At 51.8% G+C, this 19288-nt stretch overlaps 9 protein-coding genes across 9 annotated transcripts, besides 11 other annotated features; 5 read left to right on the top strand and 4 right to left on the bottom strand.

Moving 5' to 3' along the window:
• Positions 1–94: 94 nt before the first annotated feature.
• Positions 95–664, top strand: EKO05_0010468 (uncharacterized protein; the record flags this gene model as incomplete). Its single annotated transcript, XM_038943114.1, has 2 exons — positions 95–408; positions 469–664. 2 exons carry the CDS (start codon positions 95–97, stop codon positions 662–664), a joined length of 510 nt encoding a protein of 169 aa, XP_038794208.1.
• A 534-nt stretch (positions 665–1198) lies between these two features.
• Positions 1199–1255: a tandem repeat.
• Positions 1256–1485: 230 nt separating this feature from the next.
• Positions 1486–1569: a tandem repeat.
• A 652-nt stretch (positions 1570–2221) lies between these two features.
• Positions 2222–2269: a tandem repeat.
• Positions 2270–2290: 21 nt separating this feature from the next.
• EKO05_0010467 (uncharacterized protein) lies at positions 2291–3562 on the bottom strand (the record flags this gene model as incomplete). The annotated part of the gene is made up of 1 exon (XM_038947073.2): positions 2291–3562. The coding sequence occupies one exon, from the start codon at positions 3560–3562 to the stop codon at positions 2291–2293; it is 1272 nt and encodes a 423-aa protein (XP_038794210.2).
• A 2264-nt stretch (positions 3563–5826) lies between these two features.
• On the bottom strand, positions 5827–8025 carry EKO05_0010466 (Putative flavin carrier protein 3; the record flags this gene model as incomplete). Its single annotated transcript, XM_038947074.1, has 1 exon — positions 5827–8025. The coding sequence occupies one exon, from the start codon at positions 8023–8025 to the stop codon at positions 5827–5829; it is 2199 nt and encodes a 732-aa protein (XP_038794211.1).
• Positions 8026–8254: 229 nt separating this feature from the next.
• Positions 8255–8321: a tandem repeat.
• A 209-nt stretch (positions 8322–8530) lies between these two features.
• Positions 8531–8567: a tandem repeat.
• Positions 8568–9137: 570 nt separating this feature from the next.
• Positions 9138–9410, bottom strand: EKO05_0010465 (uncharacterized protein; the record flags this gene model as incomplete). The annotated part of the gene is made up of 1 exon (XM_059637760.1): positions 9138–9410. The coding sequence occupies one exon, from the start codon at positions 9408–9410 to the stop codon at positions 9138–9140; it is 273 nt and encodes a 90-aa protein (XP_059493743.1).
• Positions 9196–9234: a tandem repeat.
• Positions 9411–12060: 2650 nt separating the features above from the next.
• On the bottom strand, positions 12061–13029 carry EKO05_0010464 (uncharacterized protein; the record flags this gene model as incomplete). Its single annotated transcript, XM_038947075.1, has 1 exon — positions 12061–13029. One exon carries the CDS (start codon positions 13027–13029, stop codon positions 12061–12063), a length of 969 nt encoding a protein of 322 aa, XP_038794213.1.
• A 346-nt stretch (positions 13030–13375) lies between these two features.
• EKO05_0010463 (uncharacterized protein) lies at positions 13376–13899 on the top strand (the record flags this gene model as incomplete). The annotated part of the gene is made up of 2 exons (XM_038943171.2): positions 13376–13485; positions 13536–13899. 2 exons carry the CDS (start codon positions 13376–13378, stop codon positions 13897–13899), a joined length of 474 nt encoding a protein of 157 aa, XP_038794214.2.
• A 168-nt stretch (positions 13900–14067) lies between these two features.
• EKO05_0010462 (uncharacterized protein) lies at positions 14068–14511 on the top strand (the record flags this gene model as incomplete). Its single annotated transcript, XM_059637759.1, has 2 exons — positions 14068–14274; positions 14326–14511. 2 exons carry the CDS (start codon positions 14068–14070, stop codon positions 14509–14511), a joined length of 393 nt encoding a protein of 130 aa, XP_059493742.1.
• Positions 14512–14598: 87 nt separating this feature from the next.
• On the top strand, positions 14599–15507 carry EKO05_0010461 (uncharacterized protein; the record flags this gene model as incomplete). Its single annotated transcript, XM_059637758.1, has 1 exon — positions 14599–15507. One exon carries the CDS (start codon positions 14599–14601, stop codon positions 15505–15507), a length of 909 nt encoding a protein of 302 aa, XP_059493741.1.
• Positions 15508–15615: 108 nt separating this feature from the next.
• Positions 15616–16983, top strand: EKO05_0010460 (uncharacterized protein; the record flags this gene model as incomplete). Its single annotated transcript, XM_038947076.1, has 1 exon — positions 15616–16983. The coding sequence occupies one exon, from the start codon at positions 15616–15618 to the stop codon at positions 16981–16983; it is 1368 nt and encodes a 455-aa protein (XP_038794215.1).
• A 59-nt stretch (positions 16984–17042) lies between these two features.
• Positions 17043–17628: a mobile genetic element.
• Positions 17627–18027: a mobile genetic element.
• Positions 18026–18079: a dispersed repeat.
• Positions 18080–18415: 336 nt separating this feature from the next.
• Positions 18416–18602: a mobile genetic element.
• Positions 18601–18749: a mobile genetic element.
• Positions 18750–19288: the final 539 nt, after the last annotated feature.

Genomic DNA, 19288 nt, shown 5'->3' with positions numbered 1-19288 from the left:
GCCCATCAGGCGCGTTCCCGCCTTTACGGCCCAGCACTGCATCCGCAGACGTGATCGTTCGGTTGAAATCGAGCATCGCTTCCCTTCCTCCAAGATGCCACGACGTGAAGGCATACCGTGCAGCTCCGCGCCTTGTTCAGTTGCGGACACGTCCGCTGGTTCGACAACCAGTTCCAAGTCATCGTCGCTGCGCAACTTCATGAACTTCGACAAGATGGAAGTAGACACCGACATTGATACCAGGCCAGCACGTTTCCACTTCACCAAGACAAAGACACCCAGTCGACAACCTGCACCACCGCATGTTTTTCCTCGCCCCAAGGTCCCTACATCCTACTCGCCTGCTCCACAAACCCACATCATGAACGCCGCCAGGACAGGTCTACCGATATGGAATCACAGCGTAGCGTACGTCTCCCTTTCCACCTTGCGAGCCTCGGTCTGGGTTTCATACTAATGCAACGCCAGGAAGAGAATGGCTGACGGGAACTCCGACCAGCGACACAACGACAACGAGATTCCGATCGTTCCGCGCCGCCCATACCCCGTCGATCCAGAAGCTGCGAGGATATCGTCGCGGAAGCAACGTGCGCTGTTGAGGAAGCTGAAGCGAATGTCTTGGACACGGAAGGTCAGGGTGGTCGCCTGTAAACCGGAGAGCTGATTGGGTTCGACGGAGATGTCATCCTCACTTCGGGGGCTTGATACACAGGCTGGGTCTGTTTGGCGCACTCACTTCCTGTTTTCAGATGGCTGGTGGGAGTTGAAGGGCACGTGTACATGTGGTCGTCTCCCCGTATACGTCCCCTCTTGGACGATGAAGCATACCTGTTCCTTCACGAAAAGCTCCCGTCATATCGAGCGCTCTGATGGACACTGCTTTTGTCCTTTTTCGAGCATGCTTATAATAATAAGACGTTGTTCATGAGCGTAATCAAGAACTAGCAAATCGTCGCATATGACATGCAGCAGTCTCTTGCAGACATGGCGGCGCATCGCTTGCTCAGATGCATCTTGCTCGCTTGCCACAAAGCTCTCCTTCACTCTCACCTACCCAACACGTCCCGTCTGCCTACCCACCCATATAGGTCACCTCGTCCCGGGACCTACAGTATCTCTCTCAACACCTTCACGTCCCCCACCAACACTCACCCTCACCCCGCCCCGGATCTACCAACACCCGGCTCACAATGCCTTCCCCCCCCCCCCCCCCAGCCCGGCAAATCGCCTACCCACCCACCACCCATCTTCCCACGACGACAAGTCTCGCCTCCCAGCACAGAAACTGCGCGGGATATCGCACCGATATATTATCCCCACCATCACACTCGCAGACATCCTGCACCTTAGCCCTGAAAGAAACTAAATTACTGGTTATTCCACCCATCATCCACGTCGCTTGGTTCCTGCTCCACTGCACCACTATCAACGAGCATAATGCGCGTCCACTGAGAGATAGGGACTTCCTTTCTATCAGGCGCGATTTTCTTCTTCTTCTTCTTCTTCTTCTTCTTCTTCTTCTTCTTCTTCTTCTTCTTCTTCTTCTTCTTCTTCTTCTTCTTCTTCTTCCGCTTCTCCCCATCCCACTGATTCTAGCGCCACTTGGACGCCACGCGCTGGAACTTTGACATGGCTACTGCGCAGCTGATCCAGCAGGCGCAGGCACAGCAACGCGGGTGCGCAGACCGGCTCGTGGAGAGTACCGAGGAGTCTGTAGTATGCGATCTCAAGACTGCGACCAGCGCGGTGCAGAACACGAAGCGGAGGGCCCATGTTTCCATTTCGGATGCGAGATAATTCCTCCCGCCGTCGACGCGCCGCGATGGCTCCACACCTCCAGGATCCGACGCGGTTGGACGTCCCTCGCTCGAGCGCGGCTCGCAGGGGCGACTCGCCGTCTATATCGCACTGGGATCGCGCATCAACGCGATGGCGTGTAGACACGGCGGTTTGCGGTTTGCACGCACGGAACGCCGTTGGGCAGGAGGTGGGGAAAGCTGTGTTTTGCAAATAGAGCACGTTCTAGAGATTCTATCGAGCGAGATGCGAACTAGGACGTGACGCGGAAATTCCGTGTCTCTGATGCAACGCGAATGGGTGGGGTATCTAGCGAACGTCGAATACCTTTATCTCAAAAAAAAAAAAGGGAAGAAAAAAACAGACCTTGAGACGCCTTTAAAAAAAACCCCAAAGGCGCCGGTTTGTCCAATGAACTCGACTCGGAAAGCAAGAGAGAAGAAAGAAAGAAAGGAAGGAAGAAAGAAAGGAAAAAAGTCACACGCAGCTCCACCTAAAGCAGCGCAGCAGCCGGCTTCGACTCCGCGCGCAGCAGCTCGGCCCTCCACTCCGCCACGCCAACGCGCCTCCCGACATCCTTGACCAGCACCTTTGCAAACCACGTCTTGAGGTCCAAGCCGAGGGATTCGGAGAGGGTCTGCATGACGCGCACGTTCCTGATCCCGACATCGTCGTAGGCCAGACACTGCAGCGGGTTCCCCGTCTTGATCATCTCGCGCTGCTGGTACTTGTTGTGCCGGAAGGCATCGAAGGGCGAGGCGCCGATGATGAGGAAGAGCAGCGTGATGGCAAGAGACCACAGATCCGTCGCGGCGGAGGGTTCGGTGGGCGAGGAGCTGCTTAGCAGCGAGGGGTCGAGGTAGTCCCAGGTTCCGGCGCCGAGGGGCGAGGCGTTGTGGACCTCGATTTCAGGGGCGATGAGGATGGTGGAGGAGAAGTCCGAGTAGACGGTTGCTGGCGCGGTGGTGCGGGGTCCTGCGGGGGTGGGTGAGGTGAGGACGTTGGCTGGTTTGATGTCGGCGTGGATGCAGTTCTTGTCTTGCATCCACATGAGGCTGTCGATGAGGGATAGGGCTAGCTGGGGAAACACAGCTGCGAGTTTGGTGGCACGCGAATCTTCGTCGAGCGTGTTGAGGTCCTTCTTGATCCAATCCTCAAGTGTACCGTCCATAGCTTTTAGCACTAGCGCATCGTTGCGCGTATCCTGGCCAAAGAACTGCACAATGTGGCGATCGGAGTTGGGAAATTGAGACAGGTAAGACAGTATCTTGGCCTCTTCTCTCAGCACCTTGCGTGAGCTTGTGGACGCAGGCGCTTTGATGGCATACAATGGTGGTATGGCGGGAAAGGGGTATGATCCAACCGCTGAATCGCTCGACTGTACGGGGGAGACAGGGGGTGACTTGGTAGCCGAGGGCGGCAACAGAAAAGGATGATCAGCGGGCTTGGGTAAGCTTGGTGCTGCGAGATATATATCGCTCCATACACCAGATCCAATGGGTCGCTTCTTTCCCTTCTCATCGACCAGGACCACATACTCAAGCGTCTCGTGATCGAAGACCTGGAGCGCGACAGGATGGGAGTGTATCGAGGGTGAGCGAGGGGCGGAAACATTCGATGATGTTGATCCGTGGCGTGCTAGAAATATCCCAGCAGCGTTACCGTCGGTTGGTGTAGAGCCAGACCTGGAATGGGAGGTGGACGTCGGTGTTGCTGGAGGCGTCATGGCACCGCTATCGTGCATCTTGCTATTTTGCACGTCCATTTTGGTGGGCCGCAAACGCGTCGGCGAAGCTGGGGGCGTGGATTCTGATCCTAATGGTGGCGAGGCCTGGTTCTTCTTCGACGCTGCCGCGAAATGTTCTAATGTGCAGCGGTCCAAGTCCAGTTGGTCGTGAACAGCAACCGCGTTGGCAGTTGCAGACCTAATAACAGCCTGCTGCATCGAAGATCCTGACGGAGAGGAAGCGAGACCTTGGTGACTTGCCATGGTGTTACTGTGTCCTCGTGACAAAGGTTGAGTTTGAGAAGCGGTACTTCAGTCACGGTGTGTGAGAGGGTAACCTTGTCCGTGAAACACGACGCCCAAAGCCAAATGGTTTGAGGATGCAAGGAAAGGGACAGAACTTTGACAGAACCCTTGAGAGCGACGACCCGTTTGGTTCTGGCAAGAAGTGGTTTGCGTGGTTTTTGTCTGGCCAGCAACCAAGGGAGGGCCTGGGCTATGGCGGCTGAACCGAACAAAAGGACGGAAATAATGTTACAGATATTGGTACAACGAATCCAGGGCGACAAATCGCATAACGCGACTCAACATATCATATACATTCTTGTGTTGGTAGAGGCGGCGCGCGCGGAGTGGCCACGGTAAAAAGGTGATGTGTGCAGCCTCGACAGATGCGGACGGCCAGTGACTGATAATAAAGCACCGACGGTTGCATCCCGTCAAGGCGCGCCAAACCTGCCGGGGTGACACATGGGGGCAGGGCTGTGCGCTTCAGAATCGGGATGCTGTTTCCTGCAACTTTGGGTGGAAGAGGGAGCAAGCCCTGCATCCAGAACCCTTTCACTCGAGTTTCCTGGTCGGGCTGTCGCGCTGGTTGCCGGAGCGCGAAAAGCGGATCCTGAACCTCGGATCCCCAATCAGTAACCACGCTCGCGTCAACGTGCGTGACTTGATTGGCCTCTGCAACGTCTGAAACTACCCTGACATCTGCCTCTGGTTCGACGTGTGCAACACGCTGCTACGCGTGCCACTTTTCGAAATCCAAATGAATCGACACCTCTGACGATGCTTCGGCGTAACTCCACCGTGATCTGGGAGATCAGTGCATCGTGACGTAGTTAGCAGCCGTTGCAGACTCATATCGTCAGCTGATGATCGAGCACCTAAGGCTATCTATCTAGTTCGATAAGCCGCCTACCGGCGGCACTCAATGTGCCGGAGCCCTAAATGAGGTGTTGAGTGACTGTGGCTGGCGTTATCGTGTTCTCCGGACTGCAAGAGATATCAGCAATTTCCAGTCGACTGAAGATAAGGAGAATCTCACCTCGCAACTCTGCGATACCATCCATCTGCATGCACAGTCTGTCGTACGTTCGTCTCCCTCTTTCCGGCCAAAGGCATGCTTTCCCCCGCCTTGTCACACAAGTGGCTAGCCGGTAGGTCCGACTGGTCTACTTCGCGAACGCACCATGGTGACACATTTAGGCTCGGCCGTTGGACGCGCCAACGGGAGCTTAGCAGCTGGCCGCAAAGCGCCCTGATGGCACCAGCACCGTGGTAGGACTGCCTAGAGAATCCGTGTCTTGTGCCATTGCCGTTGCGACACTCGCGGAGCTCGGTACAGTCGAGTTCTGTCTTGATGGTTTCGCGTGTATGAGCAGCATCGTGTTGACAACAGAAGGCATGTTCGTCGTCGTGGGAAGAGACTGGATTCGAGTTTTGGGCTAAGAGCGCTTGCTACACTGCAGCTTCACGGCTACCATCACTGCGCTGCTGGGGTCAACACACAGCACGCAAGATGTAGGTGAGACGGTTTTTGATATTTGAGCTTGATTTGTGGATTGCACACCTGGCTGTATTCACTATACATTGCTTTCTCAGACGCTAGAGTCTGCAGGTTTCGCACCGCTCGCTGTGGCTCATTCGAGCTGGCTGTGCTGTGCACGCCTGATACAAAAGCAATGACTGATGGTCCCGTATGCGCCGTTGACAAAGGAAGGTTGGCTGATACCAGAACACTGAGAAAGGAAAAAAAAAGGAAACGAGATAAGAAAGGGAGGTGTACTACCCTCTACGGAATGAAGATCGAGCCGCTTTTTCCAATTGGCAAGAAGAAGCCGGCAAGTTAACGCCGCCGTTCATGAGCAGATTCCAATGCTCAACGACATATCGTGAATTATGTATTTGAATACAGGATATATGCACACGCGATGTTTCCAATCAATATTTCAGAGCTTGTTTTGCACAGAGGAGCGACCATACATGTCGATGATCTTGCCCACCTGCTCCTCGTGCTCCTGGCGTCAATGGTCGTAGCCAGCACCTCGTTGCCATGGGCTAGAGTTGTTGGCCGCTCGCTGTTGCACGTCGCTTCGCACGCTGCCCTCCTGCCCGTACGAGGGGGCTGGGCTGGCGTTGCTGCGATCATAGAACGAGGGCGGTGCGTGTTGTGTATGAGTGGTGCTAGCAGGGCTGCGGGGAGGTGCGGGTTGGTAGTGCTCGTTGAAGCCGCCTTCCTTGGCAGCGAGTTGGCGCTGCTCCTCAGAAGAGTAGTCGTCATCATCATCGATGCGGCTTCGGGAATGTGTACCCTTGCCCTCTCCACGTGCAGTCGCACCCAGGGCATCGAGCTCGGTTGTCAATTGGGTTTGGGACTTGATGAACGAACCGCGATCATCGCGCATAGGCTGGTAGCGTGTGTCGGGGTTCTTGGAGAAAAGGGCAAATCCGGAAGAAACGAGGAGCATGATGAGTAGAATGAGAGAGAAGGCAGCGTTGAAGACGAAGAAGATGACGCCCATGACTCCGGTCACTATGCCTGGCTGGTTGAAGACCTCTGTGAACATCAGCAAAAAGATGGCGCTCAAGAAGTTGACAGCGGCAATGGCAATGTTGAAACCGTTGGTCTTCTTGTCCATCCATGGGCGAAGGACAGAGACGCCGATGAGCAGGGCGGCCTCGATGATGACCAGTGCGATAGCCTGGACGGTCCCGCTGGACTGAGAAAGACCGACGAACATGGCCTTGATGAAGAGGTAGGTGAGCCACGGGATGATGAACCAGTACGCGGCAGCCTTGAACTGGACATACAAGAAACCCCACTTGTTGAGAGCGACGGGATCCGAGTAAAGAATGTAGGCGGGGTTCTTGTGCATTGCGATGGAGCGCTGCGCGATGCGAACGACCTTGGAGGAGGCCCAACCAAGAACACCAATCATGGTGATCATGGTGAGGATAGCCAGGACGACCTCTCCCGCCGAGTCGCGCCGAGTGAGCTCCCACAGGCCCAACATCATCATCTGAGGGAAGCCGATCAGCACGACACGGAACAAGATGCCCTTGAGCACAGTGCGCCAGCCGTTGCGGAAGTCGATGAATTTGTCACCCTTCATCCTGCCCGCCTTGGTCAGGCCCTCGCAGATGAACTTGAAGGCGACGACACCAATGATGGTGAAGAGAACGAAGATCATGAAGAAGGTGTATCCAGTGAAGAAGATGTTGGTCGTCTCAATGCGAGCCTTGAAGCCAACGCGTTCAATGCCGTGCAAGACAAGACGCTGGCCACCAGCCTGGGCTTCGGTGGCGGCGGAATTACTGCGGTTCATGAGACGCTGGACAGCGCGTGTAGCGAACTTGATCCCCTCCATGGCACGCTTCGCCTTCTTGTGCTTCTGGACCTCGACAGAGATGTAGGCCAGCTGAGACAAGTAGGTGGTAGGGGTACCTCCTGTCGCGCGCTGGTACCAGGTAGCCATCTTCTGGAGGAAGTCGACACGGATGATACCCATGGACCACTGGAAGTTCTGGGTCCAGGCAGCGACGATGGGAGGCAGAGGCACGGCGGTCATGCCAATGAAGGCCTGGGCCTGCATGTAACCAAACAGCGACATGGCATTGGCGGCAACGTGAGCGGCCGTGTTGGAGTGTCCCAGTCCGGAGGTGACGGCAGAGGCGACAAGACCGAGGCCGGCGATGACAGCGGTTGTCCAGGCGACCGCCTTCTGCTCGACCGAGTGTCCGTTGGAAAGCTCGGCCTCGACGCAGGCAAGCTGAACCTTTGTGTCCAGGTCTCTGATCTTGATGCGGACAACGGCGTCCAGGTCGGGGACGGTGTACGCGATACCGGGAATGGAGCCCATGATGTCCTGGCTAATGTCCAGGTTGGACTTTATGGTGAGAGGGCCGCTGTTCATGGGACACATGCCGGACAGATCGTCGTTGCCGCAGGGATCGAGCACTTCGTCCAGGGCGACATAGCCGTAGACGAGCAGCTGCAGATCAGCCTCGACCTTGCCGGCGATGTTGGAGATGCCTTCGATGTTGAAGGCGAGACTTCGGTTGGCGGGCGTGAAGGTCACCTGGAAGAGCGTGGCGGAGAAGCTGGAGTTGGACATGCAGGGGTTGAGCGACCTGGACTCGATGCGGCGCTCATCGTCGGCGGCGACCAAGGGCAGGGCGGTCGCCGCCAGGGCAAGCAGCGACTTGGAGAGCGATAGACGCATCGTGTGTGGTGAGGTGAGGGTGTATTAGGGTGTCGAGGCAGTCCGTGTCGCACTCTCGGGGAGCACTGCGTCAGGTGTCGGCCAAACCAGCGGCGGCGAATTTCCGGAAACGAGGGCGTGGAGATAAGCTGGAGCCGGGGGCCGGGGCGCGAGGGAGGCGTAGGTATATCGAGTAAATGCGAGGCTGGAGGTCCTGCGGGTGAAGGAGCGGCGGCGTGGGGACAGAGGCGGTGGTGGTGGTGGTGATGGTGGTGGTGGTGGTGATGGTGGTGGTGGTGATGGTGGTGGTGGTGGTGATGTCGAAGTGGCAGGCGCGACTGGGAAACCGGGCACGGGGGTGGTGGCAGGAGGTGGCAGGGGCAAGCTAAAGAAGGCGCAAAGGCAAAGGGGTTGAACGGGTAACGATCGTACAGGAAGCGATCAGCGGGTCTTCCGCGTCCACGCAACCCAGGAAAAGGAATTAAAGCTGTCGTCACAGGAAGCCTGCTGGTGGGAAGAATGGGTGGAGGGAGAGCGAGAGTCGAGACGGAGAGAGCAGAGGGTGCAGCGGGTGCAGCGGGGCGTGGACAGACGTCTACCTATGCGAGTGGGTGGATAGGGGGGTGCGAGACAGCCAGCGTGCGACGGTGGGCCAATGGACACTGGACAGTGGATTCCCTCTACGCGCGGCTGGTCCGGCCCAGCGCCCAGCTTAAGAGAGGATCCCCAAAACCGCACTGCACTCACTGCACCGCTGCCAACCCAACCCAGCGACGGCGCCTTCACTGCGAGCGGCCGCCTGCTGAAGGCGGCCTCGGCGCGGGAATGCGCGCTGCTGCTAAAAACTGGCTCCTCTTGGATGGTCTCTTTGAGCCTCTGCACTGTGCAGACGCCGAAAGCGGACAGTGCAGGGGAGTGGCACCTGCGACACGCTGCTCCGCCACAATCAACACGAAGCGTCCAGCGCGCGCTCTATCCAGCGCTCCCTCCATAATCTCGCGCCTGAGCAGCCGGCCAACCACGATGCTGCTCGACCCTGTTGCGTGCTGACTGATGGCCTCCGCCCGCCCAACGCGTGCATGTTCCAACAATTTGCGAACCCCGGCTTCTCTCTGCACTGTTCAATTCCAATCTCACTCGCGCCGCACTTGACCATGTTCGCCCACACCACCAGAGCCCAAGTCGTTGTCCTCGCCGTCGCTGTCGCTGTCGCTGTCGCTGTCGCTGTCGGCCGTCATCCTACTGTGCAGCCCCGGCAGCTGTTGCGCCCCGGCAGCTCTTGCGCCCCTTGTCACCACGGCCTGTGGTGGCATGTCCGTCCTGTCATGCTTGCTCCTCCTGTCATGCCTGTCCGTCCTGTCATGCCTGCTGAAGCACCTCAAGTCTGAGCCTTTCTCGTACCCCATCCGTGCGCCTCAGGCCTTGATTGCGAAACCAGCGATGCAAACGGCCCAGCAGCGCCAAGTGGTAGCCACCATGCTATTGGTATCCAGCGTACTAGAAGCATGCAGCCACTTGGCGCGCGAAGTCGATGTCTCATTGACATGAACATCTCCGTTAGCGTCTCCTAGGTCCCAACTCTGGTGTACCACCGTCAGCGATGCGTCACTAATTGCACGCATTCCGGACGGAGGAGCCGGCTGCAGCCACTGCCAACCACGTAGCCTCGTCGCAGCTAAGCGTTTACAGCTGCTCAAAGAACGCTGCACACTTGCATTGTGCACACTCGTGAACGGAGATGAACTCGTTTTGAGCGCCCCAAAACATTCGCTTGCACCCTCAGAAGCGGTCGTGTGGCCGTACACACAAGTCACGTGATGCTCACACGAGCCTCTCAAACGTCCAGGACCGCTCCACAGGCCCAACTCATCTCCTTGCCACGGTGACGAATGCAAGACCGCCCTGCGGCATTCTGAAACACAAACCTACATGAGACAGCCGCTATCCCGCGTTCCTGAGCAAGCCCATCTTTCTCAGATCCACTCTGCACAGCCTCTGATCTCCACTCGCCAACCTGCTCAACATTCTGCCCACAACTGTGTCCCTGGCGATCATCATCTTCATTATCGAGCAGCCAACCGCTCCGGGCGCTGGATGTATATATAAAGGAAGCAGTCGCCTACGTGTGCCTAGGACAACGTGATTCCCCTTCTCATGCACCTGTCACATCACGGTCACGCTGTTGTGTGCTATGCAGCTGCAGTCCTACAGACTCCACGCACCCCACGCAGTCTCTCCAGCATGCACCCCATTGACTGAGACTGATGTTGAATCGATTGCCAGCATGCACCCTATTCACCAAGGTAGATGATGAATTAATTACTAGCATCTACCCTATAAACTAAGGTAGATGATGAATTAATTACTAGCATGCAACCCATGAACCAAGGCAGATGAATTAATTAATTACTAGCATACACCCTATTTACTAATGCAGACAAATGAATTAGTTACTAGCATGCACCCTATAAACTAAGGTAGATAAATCGAAAACTAGCATACACCCTATTCACTAAGGCAGATGATGAGTTAATTGCTAGCATACACCCTATTCACCAAGGCAGATAAATCGAATACTCAGCATCGAGACCCACAGAGCGTATGGGAAGGCCCCCAGGACAACGTCCACTCCAACCCCTCCTGCACCTCGCCGTGCGCGCAGTACTCTCACGCTCTCCTCCCAGCACAGCTGATTCGTTCCTCAATGAAGCCTTGCGAGCAACCTTTCCGTGTACTGAAGACATTTGCCTGAAGAACATGGCCTGAAGTCGGTTGCTCAGCTGTCTTTGCTTGTGCAAAATTGGGATCATATATTTAATGGTCGCTCATTCCTTCCACATACGACCATAGGACGTTGAAAACAAGGCTTCCCGTTCGCTCAGCCCTATTTAAGCAACGTACCGGCGGATTAGTAGTTAGGTGGGTGACCACTAGCGAATACCCGCTGTTGTATGTTTTTTGCCCTTGTGCGGACAGTTCTGGTTTTTGCTACTTCGTGTTTGCTGTCAACGAGCCTCAAACAGTAAAGATGCCGAACATGACAGAGATGGCGAACAAGGCAGTGCGCAGAATAGATACACTGACAAATGCTGCTAACGAAGCTACAGTTGGCGTCGGGCTGACCGTAGGGCTAGAAGTGGGAAGTGACGGCTCCACAACGCTCTGCTGGGAATAAGAGTAGCTTGAGCTTGGGACAGGCCCGGCTGCGGGCTCTTCAGAACGCCTGGCCAACCTAGAGGTACTGATCCATGTCGGATCGGTATCGAAGTCTTTGTACGTGGCCATCGTCGGCACTCCAGACAAGGTCCTAGTCACCCCGGATGGATACAGCCAGGTTGTACAAGTCAGAATCTCAGCCTCCTGCGGATGCACGAAACATCGCCTAGCCCCTCGATTGTTCCAGATGTTTTCGTAGAAATGAGGCAATGGGGCTGGCGCAGTGGTTTGCTTGTTGGTATCGGAGTTGATGTATGTTAGTCTTCCGTTATAGGGAATATTGAGGAAACCTAGAATGTTTACGCGCGCCTATGATGAGGTCAGTATTTTAAGCGTTAAATGCTACCAGGGAGTGCTGTATAACCTAGATAGACAATTCACTCTCTTTATTCTTGACTATGGAAAAGATACGCATGTCTTTGTCTTAGAGTTTACGCTTTTATACGCCTAGTTAGTTTAGCTTACCTTCCTAATAGCACATTAGTGCACTCTAATAAGAGGTAAGACTAAAGTAATTAGCTATTTTAGGGGCAAAGGCTTAGCTGCATGCAGTATGCACTCTTTTAGTGGTTAAAAAAAGGTGTGTTACCCTCTAGATGCAACAAGAAAAGCACAATACAGTCCCCGAGCCATTTAAACCGGAGTAAAAATTGTGCCTGTCTTGGGAGGCGTACTCGGTTTCGTAATGTGAGTCCTCCACGTATGCGCTTGAGAGGTCCCTCTTGATAGCAGCCAAAAGAATCGTAAAGGAACAAAGTATTGTTCGGTATTTAAGAGCCAGGTATGGCCTAATATGCCTTCCTAATTTCCAGGCTGACAACCGGTGAAGAAGTGGACCGATCAACAACTAGGCATCACGCGAGTAGCCCGCCTTTCCTTGAACCTGCGTCGAAGTGTGTATATCCACTCATCTACGAACATCCAGAGCCAAAGTGCAGCGAAGCACGTCGTAGCCAGGCTAGTTCCTGCAAGACTGACGATGCTGAACCAGCGACACAGATGCCAGAACTTCGTCCATTGCGCCCCTACGCCGATCAGCTGCTCGACGGCCAGACCGACCTGCATTGAATTGAGGATTGTCGAGACCAGGGCGAAGATGAAAAGTACTGGTCCAAATAGCCGCCCAAAGAAGTCACCACACTGTCCGTGGAGCTGCTCGTAATTGAATTTGCGTAGAAGTAAAGGAGCGTAGAAGTTCAGCCGGGTCAATCTGAGCTCTCCGTAGCGGTAGCGGGGCGAGACCATGTCGTCCTCGATGCCGTGAAGCGCAGAAGTAAACCGGCAGAATTGCCCCCAGGTTGCATCAGATGGCACTAGGCCTTTCTCTTGGGCTATTCGGAAGTCTGATTCGTATCGTATGAGATGATAGTAAGACCGGACGAATCCTAGCGCAGCCTTGCGGGTATTGATCATGGGGTCCTTGGTCTGGTCCTGTGGAGCATCGAGGAAATTGGACCAGATGAAATGCCAGCATAGGTACCGGGGCAGAGGCTTGATGAAATTTCTATTGTGTATCCATACCATATGCAGTCGAGGGTCTTCTGTTATGACAATATCGCGGTCCTTCACCTTCTGACGGTGTAAGCAATTGATATTGCTGCTACAGGATGTGGTCATGATCCAGAGGTACGGAGCCATCTTTTCCAGGTCATCGCAGTAGAACTCTGTCTTTAAAAAACCCTGAATCTCGCCTGGGTTCTGGAGAGTTTTTGCTGGGTATCCGGGTAGGTATGTGGGTGGCACATCGCTGCTCCTGTCGTTTGTCTTGCGATCTTCGGCAAGCTCGTCCGCTTCAACAAAAAGTGGCATTCCGAAAATAGGAATGTACAGGAATGTGATGGCTGAATCGCTCAAGAATACATTGGTAAGGGCTAGATGGGGAGAAGGGTAGCGCTATAGGTGCAGCCAAGCGCTTGCCGCCCCCAGTTCTAATTGCCTCATGCACGCTGCAGCTGACTGATGTGGGGACATATGGGACCCGTTTTATCCTGCTTAGATGGTCTGTTCTATGCACTTTCCCTTATCTGAACTCTATACTCGAGACTCTCCGTATTTGCCACTTGGTCCTACGTTCTTTCTACTTCGAACTTCCCGAACTCGATTGAAAGGTCTTTCTAAGATGGTATGTAGCATGTGTCGGAAACATCGATTGGTGATGACTTCTGAACAGGAGAAGAAACGCAAAGATGCACCGCCCGTGAGCGACGACGAAGTAGGAATCAAAGTCCTGCGCGAAGCACTAGAGGATGCCTTGTATCCGATTGAGTATGTTACAGGACATGATGTCAACCATGTTCACCCCTAATCTTTATTAGTATCGTTGCAGCCCATGGCTTGGGCGCACATCCGGATCATACCTGGACCAAGACAACCACCACAAACAGTGTGGAAGAAGAGATTAACTGGTTGGTCACAGAGCCATTCTTACCTTTAATCGCGAAAGAAGCGCGCATTATGCGCTTTGGTTACAAGTCTGCTTGGTTTGGCAAGACTGCTATGGACACTAGTGTGAGAGACATAGCGGGAAGATTGCTTAAATTGCTAGGCAGAAAGCGAAAGGTATTGTACACCTTGTTGCTACAACACGTGACTTATAAGAGAGATGCTGAAGCCCTAAGGACTTTCCTTATCGTCCTCTCGTATTCATTGCTCATTGCTTTGGAGGACTTGTTGTCCTGAAAGTGAGTTAGACTTAGCCACGTCTCGCAGCTCTTTACTGACCTTGATCCGGCCTCCGTCTTAGCTCACAACCGCGCAAAAGAATATGAGGGCATCTTCCAGTCTACTGTTGGTGTTCTGACTCTTGGAACACCTTTTAGAGGTGTGCATGGGATGAAACACAGTGTAATGCTGGCAGCGGCCTTGGAGGAGTACACTGAAGATCAGGTCCGCATCGGAAGCCTCAACATCCTCCAGAATGAAGATGAGACGCTGAAAGGACTGCTCGATGAGTTCAGCTCAGTGTACAAAAGCGAACCGAGAGCGAAACTTTCTTGCTTCTACGAAACAGGTCAAGCAAATCCAGAGAAGATCGTTGGAGGCAAAGAGAGATATGTGAGTAAATTTTGTTTTCGTGCGTCACCTTGGCTTATCTACAACTACTAGGCCATCGTTGTCACTGAGAGCTCGGGCTGTCTCGACTTCGCCGATAGGTGTTCGATATCGCGCAACCACTTCAACATCAACAAGTTTGCCAAACCGACAGAGGACGATTTCGAGAACGTCAGTGATGCATTGACAGAGATTATCGAGCACTCGAGTAAGCAAATGCTTGAATATCCAATGGTCTAATTCCGTAGTAGTATTTCTGAAATACCATAGGCACGATCGTAGATGATTATGTATACATAGGTGAGCACTGTGCCATTTACTTCTAGCATGTGCTTGAACTTTCGAGCAGGCTGCAAACGTGCACTATACGTCTCCGAAGATGTGACCAACAATGAGGAAATCTGGCTCTTCGAGAAGCCTGGATGGTTCTTCGAACACAAGAGCTACACCAAGTGGAACGATGATGACCCCAAAGGCAGTCGGTCACACGCTCTGTTGTCACTGAGAGGCAATCCAGGAACCGGAAAGACTGTTCTACTGACTGAAATCGCCAAAAGATGCACAAGTGAGGGGGCTATTCTTATTCGACACAGCTTTGGAGATGTCGAGGGCCGAAAGATGCCGCCAGCTGATCGGCTGCAGCGTCTCTATAGGTCCTTGCTCTGTCAACTTCTGAATAAGGCGCCAAAGAAACCATGGTATTTCCTTGAATTATGGAAAGAAGCCTTCGAGGCCACAGATCGGTCCCGAATATTGGATTACTGGACGATCAACAGGACCAAGAATGCCTTGAGGGAGATCATGTTGGCCGATACGAGCAGTCGGATCCGTCGTGTCCGCATTCTCATCGACGCTCTTGACGTATGCACGGAGTCTTTGGAGGTACTACAGTTCATCGATAGTCTCCTGAGAGACGCAAGCATTGCCGGAGCTGATATTCGGGTCTGCATTTGTCGAAGGGTTCACCCTGACCACGGAGATCTCGAACCTGAGACCTTGACCATTATTGTTGAAGATCAGATCGAAAGGGCTGTACAGCAATTTATCAAGAACGGAGTGCAAAAGATCAACGATCGAGGAGTGCATCTGCTAGTTTACCACAGATTGACTCGACACCGTCTTAGAGAGTTCAAGTGGCTGAAGGTAGTTCTAGAGCGAGCTGTCTGGTGGAATCTGAGCTCCAATCATGAAGACGTCAAAGAGATGATGGATGCAGAGTTTCTCGAGCTCGCCTAGGGAAAGGGATCGCACAAATACGAATTCGAGAATGTCGTTGGGTCACAATGTCTAGACAGCCCGGACACAATCCTCTTGCTCCAGATCATCTCTGCGGCGCGTCTGTTGATGACACCAGAGCAGGTCAGGCAGGCGCTGGCTTTCGTTGATGGCAGTGCTGTCACCGAACTCCGTGACTGGGAAAACTCGGCAAGAGGAAGAAAACCCGGACCTATATTTGAGTCCTATCTCCGCAAAGTCGGACTCGGCCTGTTGGAGATATATCGAAGCGAAGGATCAGATGCTGTGGTGCGCTTCGTCTTTCCATCAGTGGAGGGCAGCTTGCGACGCACACGCATCTCAAAGTCAATCGAGCCCTCAGATTGGGAAGCGCAAAGTCATTATGCACTCCTTAAGCTATGCCTTGGGGCATTGAAGAATTGCTGGAACAGCAAGAACCCCTTTCCGTTCTTGGAATACGCCTGGGAACACTGGGTTTACCATGCAAGGCAGAGTGAAAGGGTCATGGACGCTCTGTACAAGATGCCAAATTTCGTGGATTCCTGCGTGCCCAAAAGTGCGGCAATAGCCGTCGAGAGGCATCTGATGTTGCTCAAACAATGCAGCTTGAAGGCGACAAACTTCATCTTTCGAGCAGAAGAGCTCGCCACAACGCTACTGAAGAAGGACGACGGCATGTTGGTTCTCTTCGCGACCCATGGATGCACCGAATTGCTGAAGCGACATCTGGATGTTTGCGTTTCTTGTCGAAAAGTACCGCATCACTTACACGATGGTCCCTTTCAAAGAGCACTAGACAACGCGGTAAGCACTGGCTGTAACAAAACGGCCAAATGGCTTGCAGAAAATTGTGAGAGTGCGGGTATTAATGCTCTTCGTATGGGCAGCACTACGCGATATCATGCCGGTTACTATGGAGCAACAGAGGTAGTGACTGTACTACTCCGTAAAGGCGCAGATATGTTAGCGCCTTCGAAGGCTCCATACCGTTTCCCTCTTCATATGTCGGTTGAGATTGGCCGCAGAGATCTACTCTGTCAGCTCCTCGGACATAACGCCAACGCTGACGTTTTCCAAGCCCAGTGTGGACAGGGGAAGACAGTTCTTCATGCCGCTTTAGAATGTCGTCGAAAGGGTGAGACTGTAAGGGCCCTGCTGGACAGAATGCCTAGTGGGGTCTTGGAGAAGCTGTTGACCATGAAAACCAAGGAAGGAAACACTCTACTCGACATGATTGAAGCAATGCGACAAAAAGGTGATACTGCAGTGGATGACATCGAAGACGACCTTGCTGTGAAACGGGCGCAGGACGCAGACGAGAGGGAGCAATTAGAACAGGAGGCGCGGATGCGAGCGGAAGAGACGAAGACAGATATGCAAGTGCAATCCATGTGGAGCCACCTTTTCGATAAGATCTCGTCCACTGTTGTCTCAGAAGAGGAGATTGTTTACCCGGTCGGCGCATTTTGGGACTAATGGTTGTTGTGCTCTGAACCCAGCACATATAGGAAAAGGCTCTGTAATACCATAGGACTTCATGCAAATCACACAGTCTATAGAGAAGACTACGCCTAGCACAAGAGAAGAAAAACTAAAAGACTACTACTTCTGCCCCTGGAACAAGGATATAGCATACCAGGCTGAAATCTCAAGGCTACTAAAAGAAGAAGAAGCAAAAGTACACAATACGCAGATGCTACAAAAAGTAGGAAGTAATATACTAGCTATCTACACAGACGCTTCTTCTATAAAAAAAAAGGCTTAGGCATAGGAGTAGGAATTACAGTCCTAGACTACAAACAACAGCCTAAGGAAATCTACTCTATAAGCTAAAATATTAGTAAAGACTAAATTATATAAAATAGAGAACTAAAAGGTATAATAAAAGGCATTAAAATTACAGCTACTATAGCTATAGTAATATAGGACATCTAAGTCTTTATAGATTACTAGACAGTAATCCTAAGACTAAAAACCCCCTTAAATAAGCCTAGACAAGCCTAGCAAATACGCTGTATAAAAGCAGCTAAAACTATTAAAAATAAAGGAGCTATAATTAGCCTTAAATAGGCACCTAGACACTAAGACATTGCAGGAAATAAGAAAGCAGACTTCCTAGCACCTATACAGTAAAATACTAGCTAGAACTAATAAATAAGATAAAACTACTAAAAAATACTAAGAGAGAGTTAGCTAGTGCCTATTACTAGCTAAAACTAGAATATAGCTATAATAAGGCATACCTATATAATATATAGAAGGTAGATAATAATAGATATATCTATAGCTATATATAAATAATACAACACCTCCTACTAAGCTATAAGGAATAGAGAGAAGTAAGGAAAATAATGCAAGACAGCCTATAAGGACAAAGGCTAATAATAACCCTACTACTACACACAAACTAAGGAATTATAGCTACTTTAGCTTTTATTTTAGAGACTGGAGTAGGTATACGTAAGTAGTACCTATAACAAACAACAGACGTCTAAAACCCTCTGTTTACTTCTAAGAGTAACGTACCCCACGGACGAGTCGGACACCGGACGAGTCGGACACTTTTGCCAAGAATTTAGATTTCTCTTAATAACTCTGCTAAGATAGCAGCTACTAGTCTAAAACTCTTAGTAGAGATATATAGATATATAACGCAGAATCTATTAGAATTGCATAGGTATAGAAGTAGTATTAGATAAGCTGTATAAGTTCTAAGTAGATAGATTTTAGAGCTACTTAATCCTTGTAAACTATATTTTAACTACTATAATAAATTACTATGTTTTTATAATATTATATACCAACTATAGTTTATAGATCTCTAGAATATCTAGGCTCTAGAGCTAGTGCTTCTTCAGATATAGAGTTTAGGTACCTTTAAAAAGTAGAGTTATTAGACAGCTATACCTAATAAAGTTAGCAGTATTCTAAAATTCTAATAGATTACTTATTATATATAGGGAGATACTCTATAGAAATCTTAAAAGTTTTTATTAAGTGGATTTGGAGTAATTAAGCCTTAGATTCTTGATTTTCTCTAGTAAAACGACGTGTCCGACTCGTCCGGTGTCCGACTCGTCCGTGGGGTACGTTATAGGCTCTTACTATAGGACTGCAAACACATATTTACTATCCCTTTACACCAACACACTCCTTAAATTACTAGAGCAGCTTAACTGCTCTCGTCTTATATAGTCTTAGACTTACACAGGACATTAAACTATTCAATCAATCAATCAATCCCTGTGCGATGGGCTTCCCAGCTGTAACCTTCATTTGAAGCCTTTCCATATACCTTATGACGCGGAGCCTTGTTACACACGGTCGATCCTGTGCCTTCCGAGCCTCCGGACGATATGGTTCAAAAGGAATCTCTATGGTGCTGTTGAGAAGATCATACAGCACATGGCACGCGCTTCCGATGGAGATGTTCGAAAAGTCCGCATCTTCGACCGGTCACCCATCGTGAATGCTGCTTGGTGTGACTTGAGTCGAAGACACACGCTGGACAATGTGTTATACGACGGCAAGTGTAGCCAGAACAGTGGCACAGCTTGCTTGGGAAATGAGGCCAGGCCGATGATCTCGGAACTGGCCTGGGATCAGTTAAAGCCCGCGCTTGACGCGTAACGATGGCTCCTAGCCGCACGGCCGTCTCATTGCAATTTGAGGCTAGCGGCTGACTCGGCTCCGCTCACTGTAAAGACAGTATCCTTCGAACCTCTCATCCAATATAGTAGAATTTGTTGTTCTGATATGCCAGGTGATACATTTTAGGCAG

This window comes from Ascochyta rabiei, chromosome 19 (assembly GCF_004011695.2).
Source record: "Ascochyta rabiei chromosome 19, complete sequence".
Classification (NCBI taxonomy): Eukaryota; Fungi; Ascomycota; class Dothideomycetes; order Pleosporales; family Didymellaceae; genus Ascochyta; species Ascochyta rabiei.
The sequence above is the reverse complement of the archived record's forward strand: the minus strand, read 5'-3'. Positions and strand labels throughout refer to the sequence as shown.